The 15401-nt window shown below is 32.4% G+C and overlaps 2 protein-coding genes across 3 annotated transcripts in view; one reads left to right on the top strand and one right to left on the bottom strand.

The window, feature by feature from the left end:
- Nucleotides 1–792: 792 nt before the first annotated feature.
- On the bottom strand, nucleotides 793–5823 carry LOC140048822 (steroid receptor RNA activator 1-like). 2 transcript variants are annotated; one of them, XM_072093620.1, is made up of 5 exons: nucleotides 5689–5823; nucleotides 5019–5145; nucleotides 4230–4458; nucleotides 3782–3884; nucleotides 793–2200 (listed from the first exon to the last, which is right to left on the bottom strand). In XM_072093620.1, exons 1-5 carry the CDS (start codon nucleotides 5708–5710, stop codon nucleotides 1881–1883), a joined length of 801 nt encoding a protein of 266 aa, XP_071949721.1. In that variant the 5' UTR covers nucleotides 5711–5823; the 3' UTR covers nucleotides 793–1880. The 2 variants fall into 2 exon arrangements, with proteins under 2 accessions (XP_071949721.1, XP_071949720.1); XM_072093619.1 differs by having other exon boundaries at nucleotides 794–2200; nucleotides 4230–4456; nucleotides 5014–5145.
- Nucleotides 5824–5973: 150 nt separating this feature from the next.
- LOC140049635 (stromal interaction molecule homolog) overlaps nucleotides 5974–15401 on the top strand; it is a 34689-nt gene continuing 25261 nt past the window's right edge. The window contains exons 1-2 of the mRNA XM_072094576.1: nucleotides 5974–6188; nucleotides 14253–14377. Of these exons, the coding sequence (XP_071950677.1) occupies nucleotides 6113–6188; nucleotides 14253–14377 (201 nt within the window). The 5' untranslated portion in view covers nucleotides 5974–6112. The remainder of the gene's footprint in view (nucleotides 6189–14252; nucleotides 14378–15401) is intronic.

Below are 15401 nucleotides of genomic sequence, written 5' to 3'. Positions count from 1 at the left end.
ACATTTCTTAATTTTGAATTTAAAGATATATTATCCCCCAAAAACATGAAAAATTAAGAAAAATCAAATCAGACTTTGAATAGGTTATTTTTTAGTTTTAATAAACGTAATCCCTTCCGTAAAAAAAAGAAACAAATAATGTTTTCTCATATAAAATGACAAAATAAATGGTTAAATTCAACCAAAACTCCATTGACTGGCAGACAATACATTTTTGTGTTCGATTTATTTATTTTTTTATTTTATATTTTTTATTCTATTATGTGACATTCAAATGACAAAAATCTATAAAAAAAAAAAATTCAGGAGGACAATAAATCTTTAAAAAAAAATAGAAAATTTAAAAAAATATCAAAAGTGGAATCAAATGCAACATATGAATTAAGTAATCTCGGTAATTTACAAGTAAATCCGTTCTTAAGAACATTGTACAAATGAACAAAAGTACAAAAAAGCAATGTATTAGTAAGAAAGAAATCGTTAATTTACTTTCATTGATGACGTAATTACGGCATAGTAACCATTAGAATGTAATAATTTTTTTAATACATCCTGTCTTATGGAAATAAAAGAATTAAATGTATTTATTTAACATTCATTTATAAATCGTGACTTTATTGAACATTTTAATAAAGGAATGGCAATATCACCTGCTGTCACCTAAATATCTTTATTCAACTTAATATATACAATAAAGACATAGACATACATTATCAGAAAATGAAATTATAAACTATTTCTGGATTGATAACATAACATAATAACGTTATGTAATACATTGGTTTTATCAAATGTAATGACAGTATTACAATTATAAAGAAAAGATTGCAGTGCAAGAAGATATTTCCAACAAATCATATTTACTGTAGCCCTAGTTTCCTCACCACTTTTTAAATATTTTACTTTTACATTTTTTGGCCATGTGATACGGCAAGGACTGTTGCAGGAGTGATCACTTCTTGAGGAGGAAGAGGAAGAAGCAGAACTTAACTGGATGGATTGATAACATCAAAATGGATCAACACCAACAGTTATGAAAATGGTGTGAGGCAAGCATTGGATAGAGACGGCTGGCAAAGCATGACCCTGGGATTGCTGGGATGTAGGCCTCTCCATCAATAATTCATTTCAGCCTCTGTTGGTTTCTAATTCCTTGCCGCTAAACTCATCTATTTCCTGCCCAAATCCACACTTTCTTTTTATTTATTATTACTTGTTTGTTAGCACGAGAGCACATACAAAGTTCAAGTTATTATTCTGAATTTTTCGGTGTAAATAGGTAGGCCTATAGACTTCAAGAAAATAGGTTCATTAATAACTTCACCAATGCTAAAAAGAAACATTTTTAACATGGGCCGAAATATCAACATGCAACTTCTGTGGCAATACTTTGCCAAGTACTTCACTCAGTTTCTGAGTGCTTTCATTATTATATTTGTCGTTCTTTCTCTTATGTCAAGTTTGGTCACTCTGTCTAGTTATCTCTATTCAATTGCTCTTTCCATAGCTCTTGCAGTAACAATACCTTTTTAATAATGACGAATTCAGTTTTTATTTCATTTCACTTTAATAACACATTTAATAGATCTGTAATGGCAAGTATATAAAAGGATTGTTTGTTATTTCACAAAATTCAAACAGAATGGTTGCTGTTTTTATTGTTCTATTTAGGAGAAGGAGGCAGACAACTGAAGAACAAGTTCCTCTTACCTATAGGTTTTCCCTGCCCTTATTGTTTTAGTCTTTTTCTGTATTGGGTCATTTCTTATCTTTCATAACGGCAATTTGGCATTAATGGTTGAATTCAATTGTCATACTTATTTATACATATATAATATATATTCTTTGTATTGAAAAATTATATAAATATAAAATTAATATTAACTATCTTCCGGTTTTGACGATTTATCTGCAACATCAGCAACATCCTTATTTCCCTGAGTTATGGCATCTTCACTTTCTTGGCTAATCTTCAAGCTCTGAAAATTGTTGGTATCAAAAAGTTGTAACTGGGGTGTTATATCTTCAGAAGGTTCTGTGTTGCTCTCGTTTTGGACGTCTGATGGTGTTGGCCGAATTGTTTTAGCTTCGTGTATCAATCTTTTTATGCCTACCATCCATTGGCTTACTTCCGTCACATGATCAACCATTAATGTTAGGTGTATTTCGTATGCTTCATCATATTGATAATTAACAAGAGCTGTATGGAACAGATGAAACCATAATGAAATACAACCAATCGCATCACACACAATTTTTTGAAATATACAGGCAAATCTAAGAGGGTTGAAGCACCCGATTCTCTGTAGTCTGGGTCTGGGTTCTAGATGGGGGTTTGTCTTAATATTAGTAAAAAGATAACTATTTTGGCACATATGGCATTTCATACATATACTACTTGGGGCAAGTCTAGATGCTCGGGAATGTATCTAGATTTATCTCTCTTACAACAACATAGCATAACATGTCTCCTAGTGTGTATATATATATATATATATATTTTAATTTCAATATAAAAATATAAAACAAAAAGCAGCAAAAGCTACATTTTATGTCAATACTACAAATATAAAACATTAAAATATTATGGGCAGCACACACAAGGAAAAACAATACAATAATAAGAAATAACAAAACCATTAACAATACCATTAAAAAAAGTCTACAGACAATTGTGTATCATTATGAAATTACATGTTTACAGGAAAACATTGTAGTATGGGGAGATACAGCACTGAAAATTATGTAGATGGCTCCCCCTATCTTATTTTAAAATCCTAGATCTGCATAGGTAAATTAAACTGTTTAATATAAATGTAACGTTTGTTTCTTTATTACATAACCTTATTTAAGTGCTAAATTCATGACATAAGAAACTCCTGACAAATCAAATCATTAACCTTAGAACAAGAATCAAATTCCTGAACGGATTGGTTAGAAGCAGACTGATGTACGGTTGTCATGCTTGGAGACCAACAAACACTGAAATCGGACTAATAACAACAACGTACAACAGATTCCTCAGGAGGATGATTTCAGACGCGTCAACCCACCAGACAAACATACACAATCAGACGATGAGAAAGAAATAGAGTCTGAGAAAGAAGAACAGGAAACCGATTGGCGGTACGTTGTCAATAACCAGAGGCTCTACGCAATAACCAACACAATATCAGTATTTGAATTCTACCAACAACAGCAATCTAACTGGATTTCACATTGTATTCGGAGACAGAACTAAGATCCCTGCAAAGTTCTTACATTTTATGACCAAAAAAGTAAATTGATAGGAAGACCGAGCCCAAGTATACTTCAGAGAACTATAAACGCTAGTCAACTAGACCGAGAAGACTATATTAAGGAAGTGCTTCCAGCATCTTTTATAGAAGACAATAACTACTATGTCCAGTAGTCATTAAGTTGATTAATTTGTATGTCTTGATGTTTAATTTTAAATGTAAATAGGTTGGGTAATCATCAGGAATAGTGCTGAACAGGGAGATGAGCGCACCTGCCCACCGATGAGTTTCGGGATCCCTTTGACCCGGAGGGAGAGTATCCGTCAGGGTCCCTACCAAGGGTTACAGGTCTCAGGATTTTAGTTGTTTTTAAAATTAATTAGTGTTCCATGACCTTCTCATCAAAATTATTGTCTCTCATTGTTGTGCTATGTCAACATAATGTCAATGACGGCGAAATGTCCCCAATAATGGGGATAGCTATGCAAACAAGTAACAAGTAACAAGTAAGTTCATGACATAACAAAAAATCAACAACGTACAATTGGCAAGTTTAGATGTGTAAACCTTCACCGGCATTGACATATTCATCCACTTGTCTCGTAAAACTCCTAGTCTTTTTGTGATGTCCTCAAAAATTCTTTTCTAAAATTTTCAAAAACAATAATATAGCAATAAAATTATAATTGAATGCTTCATAATAATATTTTAACATTCATTATACTACAGTAAAACTTCTATCACCTTCTGGCCCCAGCAACGTGTCCCCTTACTAAGGGTGTCCCTTAAGTAGGGATGTCCCCTAAAAAGGGATTTGTCATAGTGTTAAAAACATTAGGCCTTGTTCATTTCCTGTGAAGTGTCTCCTACTTTAAGTGTCCTCTTACTAGAGGTTTTACTGTACAGCAAAGATGTTCATTAAATCTAGGAGCAGAGCTTACCAGTGTACGATAAGTAACGTAAATATTTAAGTTGTTTTTTTAGGTCTACCTTCAATTTGTTTTCACATTCGTTTAAAACTGTTTGTATTCTTTGCAGCGCTAACTCAATGTCCTCATCTTGAGAAGGATTCGACTCCGATTGACAAGCTGTGGGTGGTGCTGCTGAAGTCACAGGACCATCCACTTTAGGAGGGGAGGTCATAGGTGGGGCACCAACCCCCTCTGGGTTATATTTTGCACTTGCCATTCTTGATGGAAGAACTTTTTCATCAAAACCTAACAATACAAAAATCATATAAGCGAAAAAAAAAGTCTATATTCTATACTATATTCCTTGTAAAACGTGATGTTGATAATTTTGTGTACTTATAGATTTTGTATTTTCATTTTATTTTAGTACATAATTTTGTTTTTTTCGCAAATTCAATGCATATAAATTTAGTATAAATGTAGTATAACATTATAGAAAAATACTACAAAATTAATTCTTATAACGTCTCATTTGAGGCTTAGGGAGTGAACTAGAAACATTTATGAGTTAGTCAGGATTGAACCTTGAACATTGAATTGGAAGGCAATAACATCAACCCTCTCATCAGCTTTCTTATCTTAGTTAGACATTAATCTTGTCCACTCTCAGTTTTAAAATTTTACTAGTAAACTGTAATTATATAAACTAATAAATTATAATAATTATGACCAAAACAATCATCAAACCACTTTCTTATTCATTAAATGCTAAGCCTCCTGGTCCATTAATATTACTTTTAGTTAAATATGTATTTAATAAATTATAATTATGGATTTACTGCTCACTCCATGTTGATTAATACCTGGTGGCTTTGATCCGATTTGTTGTTGTGGTGGTGCTACACGTTTATTTAACAAGTTTGTCTTAGGGGACGGTTGCCCTACAGTATTATAGTTGAACATGGGAGGATCATTCCAACCTCTATCTGGGTTACCTACAAAAACAAGAATACATTCATTTTGTGTGCGTGTGATTCTGTAAGGGCATGTGGCAGAGTGTGTTGGACATTGGACTACTGATCAGATCATGGGTTCGATTCCAACTCTCGTCGCTTGTATCCTTGGACACACACTTACTTATGTTTTCCTCTCTTAACTCCTTTCAGTATTTCTGTTTAAATATTTACCCACCAACCCACCCACCCTATATCAATTATATAAATACAATTTAAAATGTTAAAAAATATTGTTTTTCTTTTCCAACACATTTTACATTAGAAAATACAGTATTTGGCATCGTTATGACGTTAATCTGTCGCCTAGGCTGTTATTTTATAATGTTTTATGAGCTACAATAGGCGGCTAGGCCCATGTTCAGCCCAGAACTGGTCATATCAGAGTGGTGGTACTGGTGGTAGTGAGTTTTGCCTTTGTGAAGATTAGCTCCACTCACCGGCTTGACTCACTCACTGTCTGAGTGAGCCTAACTTAATTTCAGTAGTGTACTAGAGTAGACTCATTCTCAGAATCACACTGACCTGGTCTTAAAGAACCGTCCATATTGGCTGCAATGCAAACAAATATAATTTAATTGGAAAAGCGCAGCTTTTCTATCATAATCATTTCAATATTCATATTAAATGCTTATCCTATGTTGATGTGTCAGTCTTGAGTACAGACTTTATTTTTCACCACCAGCCAATCAAATCACACAGTTATGACCTACAGCTATGACCTTTTCGACGTGTGTGTCGTGTAATTGGTTGCTCGATCGGACCTCATCTTCTATGCCTGCCTGGTTGGTTTGATAATCGCGAGGAAAACAAGAAAGTTTAGGCTAGCTGATCGTACGCGTTCGATTCACAAACAGGAGGATCAAAAGAGTAGGCCTATTTCCCACTGGATGTTTTGAAACATAAGCTTTTTTAAATGCGAATTGTTGGAATGTTAAATCGTTACTAGATGGGTGTACATAGGATTGTTAGTTGTTTATTTTTATTTACATTGATTACACCTTATGTTTTTGTAAGCGGAGGAGGTAAGTTTTTCGTCGGGACGTACAGCTTCTTTTTTTACGATTAGGCCTAGGCTATATAGGCCTAGCAGGCCCTCTACTAGACGGTCCTACTAGACTGCTAGGCCTAGTCCTAGAGAAGTAGAATCGTATGTAGGCCTAGCCTCTAGTAACTAGGCTAATAGGATGATTTGGCACGTTTCCTTCTAGCCTAAGGCCTAGGCCTAATATTAATAAGAAGAGAGCATCAATAGGGAGAATAATATAATAATTTGAAAAATTGTTTGTTTTAAATTTTGTTTTTTTTAATGAAATTTTAAATGGAATTATTTTACCTTTTTTTTTACTTTTTGACCATCTTTTATAATAGGTATCTTTTTTGACCATTTTTCTACAGGGTGTTTCCTTTCAGGTTTCGAGGGCTGTCATTGATTCATAATTAATATATGATTGATTTTGTACTGTATGCACCTTCGATAAACGATGTCATAACCTATTTTTCATTATAAATATTAAATTATCGTTATCAAAGATGCGCTATTGATCGTAAGGATAGATGCTATAGACACTATTTTAATTTAATATTTCGGGCCTAAGCTAGGCCTCTTCAGACAGAGAGTTAGGCCTATAGTATAAGTCTATCTCAATCTGACTGTGTGCTGTCCTGCAAAATAATCTCTACCGCTTATTATTTTAAAGTGATGGGCCTACAGTATACTAAAGTTATAGACTGGCCGACCTTTTTCCCATCACTCAGTGTTACCCAACATGGCCATTTGAAAAACCTTGATAATTTATAACATCGAACCATCAGCTTGTTGAATTTACCATGTCATACCCATCCATGAGCTGCTTAAAAACTTTATGCACTGTTAACCTACACTAGGTGCAACCGCTGTCACAAACATGGAATGAATGATAGTTACGGTTATCAGATCAAATGTCATCATTAAATCAATAATATCAACATGTTATTCACCTTTTCATGGTACAGCATTTGAATAAAATGAAACAAATTCTAAGCAAATTATTATAATGATTTTGTTAATTGTTAATAAAGACAATTTCTACAATTAATTTAGTTTCATACTGTACATGATCATTGCAAAACAATAGATGATTACAGTACTGTAGCTATTGAATTTGGAAACCATTGATTCATTCACTGTCATAAAATACTATAAAGTTGACATAAATGGATTTTAAATTATTTTCATTCAAACATTTGATTTAAAACCAAACTGTTTTTTGGGAATGTTTTTAGGCATTACCAGAAGAAAGTATTTTTTCCAAAATATGAATACGTCATTGGATTACTTAAGTCCAATGTAGACATTTAAAAAAATCGCAAATGATGTCATTTGCAAATTAATTCCTATATCCCAAATTAATATTACTTACAGTATAAATATTAAATAAATAAAGACTTTTATTTTCCACTTAAGCATTTCTTGTATTACTTGACTTTAATGTTAATTATACTGTAAAGCAAAAAGTAATGATATAATGAAAGCTCTGGTCTTCAAACAACCAGACTAAATCAATTTGTTTTAACCACTAAACCTGTTTACATACTGCAGTAAATTGATTTGTTTCTGTGTACAGTTGACAATTAGACTTGGTTTTGTTTAATAGTGCAACGTGTCAATAGATCATACTGTTTAAATTGATTGATGATGATTATTGATTTTTTCTCACATACAGTACCAGCGAGAATTACTGCCCCTTTTTGGACGCGACGGACGCGTCGAGTGTCCGTCCAATTTGCGTCCACGACGCGTCCATTCATAAACTAAACCAATGATTTGGACGCACTTTCGTCGGGCGGGCCGTGACCTCGCTACCTGAGTCTGTTTTTGTTATTGTTCGCGACCGTATTCATATTCAAATGACATCGGAAAACTAAGCCTGACTGTTGAGCAGGGTCGGCTGTATTGGTGTTTGTTTATAAAATACTTTCACATTCACAAACAATATGATTAAAAAATAAATAAAGTTAGCCTACGACTTGTGTGTGTTGTGTTTATTTTTATCTGCCGAATAATTCGTCCAAAAAGCCAGTTTCGTGCGAAACTGTGTCTATATCCATCGCTAGCCCGCCGTGGGATCTAGCCGGCCGGTTCACTGTCTAGCACGTACACCACCGCCTGAGATCGGCCTAGCGTACTCGATCAATAATCATCGTCATGATACAGTATATTTTGTTCATATGAATCATTTTATGGAAGAATATTTTTTTAATAACGAGGCCTCTATTTCATGTTGAATTATTGATATGATCATAGAGAAATAAGTTATATTTAAATGTCATATGATGAGTTAAAACTGTGGAAGAAGGCTCAACAAAATCATGTAGCCTACAGTATGTACTGTACACTGTCAATTTATATCTCCATGGTCGTCATAGCGCGCAACAAAGAGCACGTGATATTTTTCTACTCCATTGGATCCCAGCAATATTGCAACCATGTTCTACCGCTGCTGAAAAGCGGGTTGATGACCCTGTTGATGACGTACAGTACAACACTAGGCATTCTGTGTACGCTTTGCTTATAAATATTAAGAAATATTTTTTTTACGCTATAATGATGTTCCTCTCTGATCATGTTAAGATTACAGTGTTTGTATAATTGTAATAATGACTGTAATAATATTTTTTTAGTTAATGTTATTTTGTACCAATTTTGGGGTCTAAGCATAGAGATATTATAGTGAAGTTCACTATAATATCTCTATGCTTAGACCCCAAAATTGTCACTATAATATCTCTATGCTTAGACCCCAAAATTGGTACAAAAAAACAAGGGCGGGTGTTAGAATTTGATACACTGAATAGAAAGACAATAGGACACGGAACAACACAAAGGCATTAAGGCTTGGTACAAAAGCGATTTAAAACAAAAAAGCCAAGGGCGGGTGCTAGAATTTAATATAATGAATAAAAATAGGTTGAGGATATTTATAGTGTTACAAAACTACATGTACTGCACCATTTTTGTCCATTACAATGTGTCGATTTTTTAATTAGTATATAAAATTCATTGCTTCGCTCGGACAGCGAAAGCAAACTATTTTTCACACACTCGGGTCGCCGAACGGTCGAGTTAGGTAAATATGCTATCACGTGGTTTTACTGCATGCATGGCAGGCACACGTGGTTTCAGCACTACATTTCCCGCAAGTCCCGTTCGGCGGTTTCTTTTTAGGCGGCGTGCCAAAGAAGTTTTTTGACATTCGATACTCACAATTCATTGCTTCGCTCGGACAGCGAAAGCAACATATTTTCACACACTCGGGTCTAGTCGCCGAACGTTCGAGTTTGGTAAATATGCTATCACGTGGTTTTACTGCATGGCAGGCACACGTGGTTTCAGCACTGCATTTCCCGCAAGTCTCGTTCAGCGGTTTCTTTTTAGGCGGCGTGCCAAAGAAGTTTTTTGACATCCGATAATAATTTTACTCACAAAAAATCAGTCTTTCTTGCCCATATAGTAAGCTGTAGTACTAATGAACTGGTATCTATACGCACTTATTCATTAATTCGTTTTTTAGAGGTTTTTTTTTTGCATGTTATTAACTACTGTAGTATAAAATACATTTCGTTTAATACAGGTTTTCACGGGTTGAGAAAACATCGTACAGAATATAACTGTAGTACAGTAACAATGCGGAGCTTTTGTTTACGTTAACACCGGCGTGGTTAGCTCCCGGTTAGCTCAAACACAAAGGACGTTGGTCTAAGGTCAAATCACGTCAGACGCGTCGATATAATGGACGCGAAGTGGACGCGTCATGGACGTATTCATGCCGCGTCTGCCGCGTCCGAATTGGGCAGTAATTCTCGCTGGTACTGTACATTGTACAGAATACATACAGTCACACCAAGGCAATCTAACAACAGGACACTGCGACAAGTACCAACAGTACTGTACTGTACAATGTACGTATTCTCCATGACGCTCAGTGTCTGTTAAGGGGCACGAAACTGATCATGCCGCAGCCACAGATAAACCCTTTGATCTCCGGAGATCAGCATGCTGTTGTTAGATCACCTTTTGGTTGGTCACACAGTATTCATAGCAGCGATACAGACTGTAGTGTAAGCTCTGTCTATGGCAAAATTCTAAGTATCTGTATCTGACTTATTGTACTCATCCATGGGTACCTTTACATAATGTTTGGATTTAAGTGAACTTCATGTTGAACTGTGTAGTATACAGTAGTACAGTAGTATACATAGTTACTGGCAAATGCAATGTATTTTCTTCATACCAGTATTAATGACATTTCACTGGTCATTGATTATTATGACTACTGTACAATACTTGATATTAAATGGTATTTAAAATGTTTGCTCACTATTCTTCAGTATTTACATACTGTAGGCCTACATGTATACTGTAGCCTTGAACGTGTTAAGTATATATAAACTGAATCAATTGAATGAAGCCAAAGAAAAGTCTATAAAGTTCAAATAAAGATGTGGTTGTACAGTATCTCATAACAACGTAATTAACCAATAACAACCATTATACCTCTATGTAACAACTACAGTATTAGAACACATTCACAATTGAATAGATTATGTATGAGATGTTGATCAATTTGATTAATTTAAAATTTAAAGGATGGGATAGGTAGGGATATGTGAAGGATCCACCACCGCAACACTTACTGTACAAAATTTCCATCTGTAAAAACCTTGTTTTCTATGGTATCCATGTAAAAGATCTTTGATAAATATACTGTACAGTACATTAATTTACTCAATTATTTACTTCATATACCATGTTGAGTAGCCAAGGATAATGCCACTCAGAACTCCTTATGGTTGAAATGCTCATCAACATAAATTTATAAGTTTCTAATATAAAACTATCAGAACAATAAAATAACATGTTATAGTACAGATAGTACAGTATTATAATTATATTGCCCTGTGTTTAATAATACCTGTGTAATATAACTGTAGATTATAATATTACTTGGGCATTAAATAGAATTTTGCAAAGTATTCTTGCTTTGTTTGTATGTTAGTTAGCACGATAGTGCCGACAATTTTGAAGTTATCATTTTTATGTAAAGTACAGTACTGTATACTATAATGTGTACTTTACAGAACATGCCTATTGAAATTCAAGAAAGTAGGTTCATTAATAAATTCACAAATAACAAAAAATTGTTTTTATTCTTTTAACAACAAGGGCTGAAATATCAACATGTGCCCTCTGTGCACGGCCAAGCACTTCACTCAGTTTCTGAATTCTTCCATTTTTTAGTATTGATCGTTTGGTCCTAAATAGAGCCTAAGTGGTAAAATTTAAATTGGGATGCAAATATTATAATTGATATAAAGTTTGCCATGCAAACCTTCAAACAATATACAGTATTATTAATATTAACATGTGAAGAATTAATCAAAATAATTTATTAGAATCTAAAGTATTGCTTCATAGAAAATAATTTCTAGTGATTATTATTAACATTTTAAAAACCAATTGATAATTTAAATGTTGGATCCTCTACTCACTATTTCTGCATAATCATTTTTCACCAGTGTCACAGATGTTGTAATGTGTTGTTTTCCTTGATTAAAAATACTTTACTGAACTTAAATTTACACTGATAGTGTATTAACAAATTTTGAAATGATATATTGAAATTAATTTTTCCGTTTATTATAGAAATCATTTAAAAATTATTTTTATTTATTATATATAAATTATAAGTCTAATAAAATAAATAGCTTTGATGCTTTTTTTAGAATCACAAATATTTATATTTTCTTCAAGAGCAGTAATTATATTAATTATTAAATATTTGTGTTTTTTGACAAGTATTTGCTCAGTTTCTGAACGCTTAATTAATCTTTTCTGTCTGACATCTACATTTTAACGCTTCTTGTATTTTATTTGATTACGTTTATGAATAGATTTCCGCTAATCCGGGTTTTCATCAATGTGAAATCTATATTTGATCAATGATCAACCACAGAAATTCTCAATAATTAATACAATAAGCAGTGTTTGTCAAACAAATTGAATAAAATTAATCAATAACAATTACAATGCTAACGAGAGAATTTATTATAATAGCCAATAATACTGTATGTGCATTACACCGTGATATTGCTTTGGATTTGTTGTTGGCTTCTTTACATTCAATTTTCTGTTTGATTGTTTTAAAGATTTATTGTCCCTCAAAAACCATGAAAAATGAAGATTAATTAAATCAGAAGTAAAAAAAAAGCATGTTTTCACTTTTATAAAATGACAAAATAAATGTCAAAATTCAACCAAAAATCCATTGACATGGCAGCCAATTTAACCATTTTTTGCTGTAAATTACATTTTTTCAGGTAAATTTTTTTTTTTTCGATCCAATTTTTAGTCAAAGGGGGTAACTATTATGTTACATTAAAATGGAATATTAAAAAAAAAATTTTTGAAGAATTATTTTTTCAGGGGGACAATACATCCAAGTCAAAAAGATAGCACATTATTGAACAGAATAAATATAAGGACGTGTCGTATTTTGTAATGAACGTAGGTGATGTGGCTTCTGCCCATATACCGCAGTTCTTTCCATGGTGAAGCGTATTTTATAACAACCATCTCATCTCCTTTTTAAAGAATATAATTTCCTACCATCTTTAAATAATCCGACTTTTCTCCACCGTACACAAACTACTGTAAACCGATAAAATATCTACAGTACGGTTAATCACTTTTTAATGATGTTTTTACTTATTTACGTATATATTTTATATTATGATATTGATATCTTGTTATTTGTTATTTATGTGTTGGAGAGACGCACCTTACCGGTGACAGCGTTTGTTTAATGCTTTTGTCTTTCCTCGGCCTCGTGTCTTGTTTTTCATATATATATATATATATTTTTATGTTCTTTGTAATTATTATTTTATGTTTATTGCCGAAATGAATAAAATAAAAATAAAATGAATATTGTTGAGAAAGCATTGTTGTTTTTGTTTTTTTATTGTAATGTAATACAGTAGTGTACGGAAATAATTTCCGATTTTATTAAGAATAATTAGAAATAAAATAAATGCCGCAAGAGCAGCACATTGTCATTATTATTTATAGTATTTTGTTTACTAATTAGAATAGAAAAGAATTCAAAAATTTAATGTACACTTAACCATTGCATTTAGATTCAAATTAATAGTAAGCAAAAACCTTAGGATGGTATATTAAAGGAGTGGAAATATATTGTGGTTACTCCAAGACTTTTAAAATGTTATTGAAATAAAAGTATTGTTCATATTCAAATGAATTTGATGTCAATACCATACAGTAGTCATTTTAATTTCAATCATAAACACATTTTTTTTAATTTTAATGTGAAACTCATAACAAATTATGCATCCTTCGGATGGGATGTAAAGCCATTGGTCGCGTGTATTTAACAGTGCACGTTAAAGAACTTGGTACACTATTCGAAAAGAGTAGGGGATCGTCTCCTGGTGTGCTGATCTGGTAGGCGCTGCACTGCTGGCTGCCGTGGGTCCGTGGAGGGCCTAATCCGAATTTCAGTTTCCAGTTAAGCTTGAGGACAAATATAATTACCTTTACCTTTATCTTTTTAAATAATGCTTTAGTTTTTAAAATGGTGTGTTTTATTAAGTAAACTTTGTGCTAATTTTGTTTTATTTCAATGGTAAACATTAATTAACGTTAGCATGTCCGTTTAGTAACTAAATACTCAAGGAAAACACTATATTGAAGGGAAAATCCCCAACTAAATTGTTCATATATAGTCTTTATACTGTATGACAACACAATGCCATTTAAATTTTTTAAATAGAATTGTATTTTCCATAGATGATCTTCTATTCGGAACATACTGTGATTGCTATCTTTGCATTGTTGTTGTTAATGTTATTACAGTTTTCTACAAATAGTACATATTCTCTTAAATATATCATGAAAAAGTTATTAAAAAATCATTTTGCAACAATAAAAAGATATTTGCAGTTTATAAGAAAGTTAAATAAATAAATTAAGGCCTTTATTTGTGATTATTTCTACAGTAATCTTTCACTGAATATATATTTTTTTCCAGAATGTATAGCAAAAGAAATTGAAGAAGATCTCCGTGACAAACTAGCCAAAGAAGCTATAGAAATATTACATAAGAAGATAGATGATGATCAAAATGGTGATTTAGACTTGTATGAGAGCGATGAGGTACGTACATGGTACAAAAAAAAAATTGGTTATATTTTAGTATTTACACATTTGATCTTAAATATTTTTTTTAAATAGATTATTATTTCTATATTTTATTAGTCTACTCTACAGTAATTATTATGGCAACCATTTCATATAAAAGAATACTCTTTTGAATTTGATGCTGACTTGTTGCATTACTTTACAAACCCTTTAATGAAAATATTTCCTATAGTTGGACACAATTCATTCACAGTGTCAGAGCCATAAAGGTTTTCAACATTTAACAATATTAGAATAGAAAGCCATTTTGTGTGAAGTATGTAGATACCATTACCATACCATGTAGTGTGGTGGCTAGTAGTATCAACAAACATTTCTTTTAAAATAGGAAAAAAAGTATAAAATAGACAAAATTAATTTCCCATGAAAATGTAAATATAATTTCTACTGTAATACAATGTGCTAGATTTTCATTTTGTTATGCTTGTTTTGCTTCACTAACTGTCCATAATTGTGGTTGCAAATTTAAATGTTGATTAAAATTGAGAATTAATTTTACCTGGAGTTTCCCTTTAAATTTAAATTTGAAAAAAGAAAAAAAACATCTCTATATTATGATTAAGCTGGTGATTGCTCAACTGTGAAAAGAGTAGGCGAGTAATTGAAAAGTTTGCTAAACCACTCCCAACTTTATATTCAGACTATATGTTTGTTCATTCATCAGTGGAAAATTACTACCATTTTTTTGCCATTTGCATAAAATATACATAGAAATTATGTTTGCTCTGAAAACACAAAAAAAACCCAGATAAATGATAAACTAACTAAAACAATTACACGTCATTCATATCACTCTCGTACGGTATACTGACAATCATTCAGAATGGCAGCTGGATAAAAGCTGTTACGAAGCTGATTTGTACGAGAGATGATAGACCGGTAACGTCTACCGCTACAGTACGTAACACCTCAATACTGTACATTAAAAATGGGATAAGTAGAATCTTTGTAGATTGTGTTTTCTTATAATATAATTAAT

This window comes from Antedon mediterranea, chromosome 5 (genome assembly GCF_964355755.1).
Source record: "Antedon mediterranea chromosome 5, ecAntMedi1.1, whole genome shotgun sequence".
NCBI classification, from domain to species: Eukaryota; Metazoa; Echinodermata; class Crinoidea; order Comatulida; family Antedonidae; genus Antedon; species Antedon mediterranea.
Note: the sequence above shows the minus strand (reverse complement) of the source record. Positions and strands in the feature narration are given on the sequence as shown.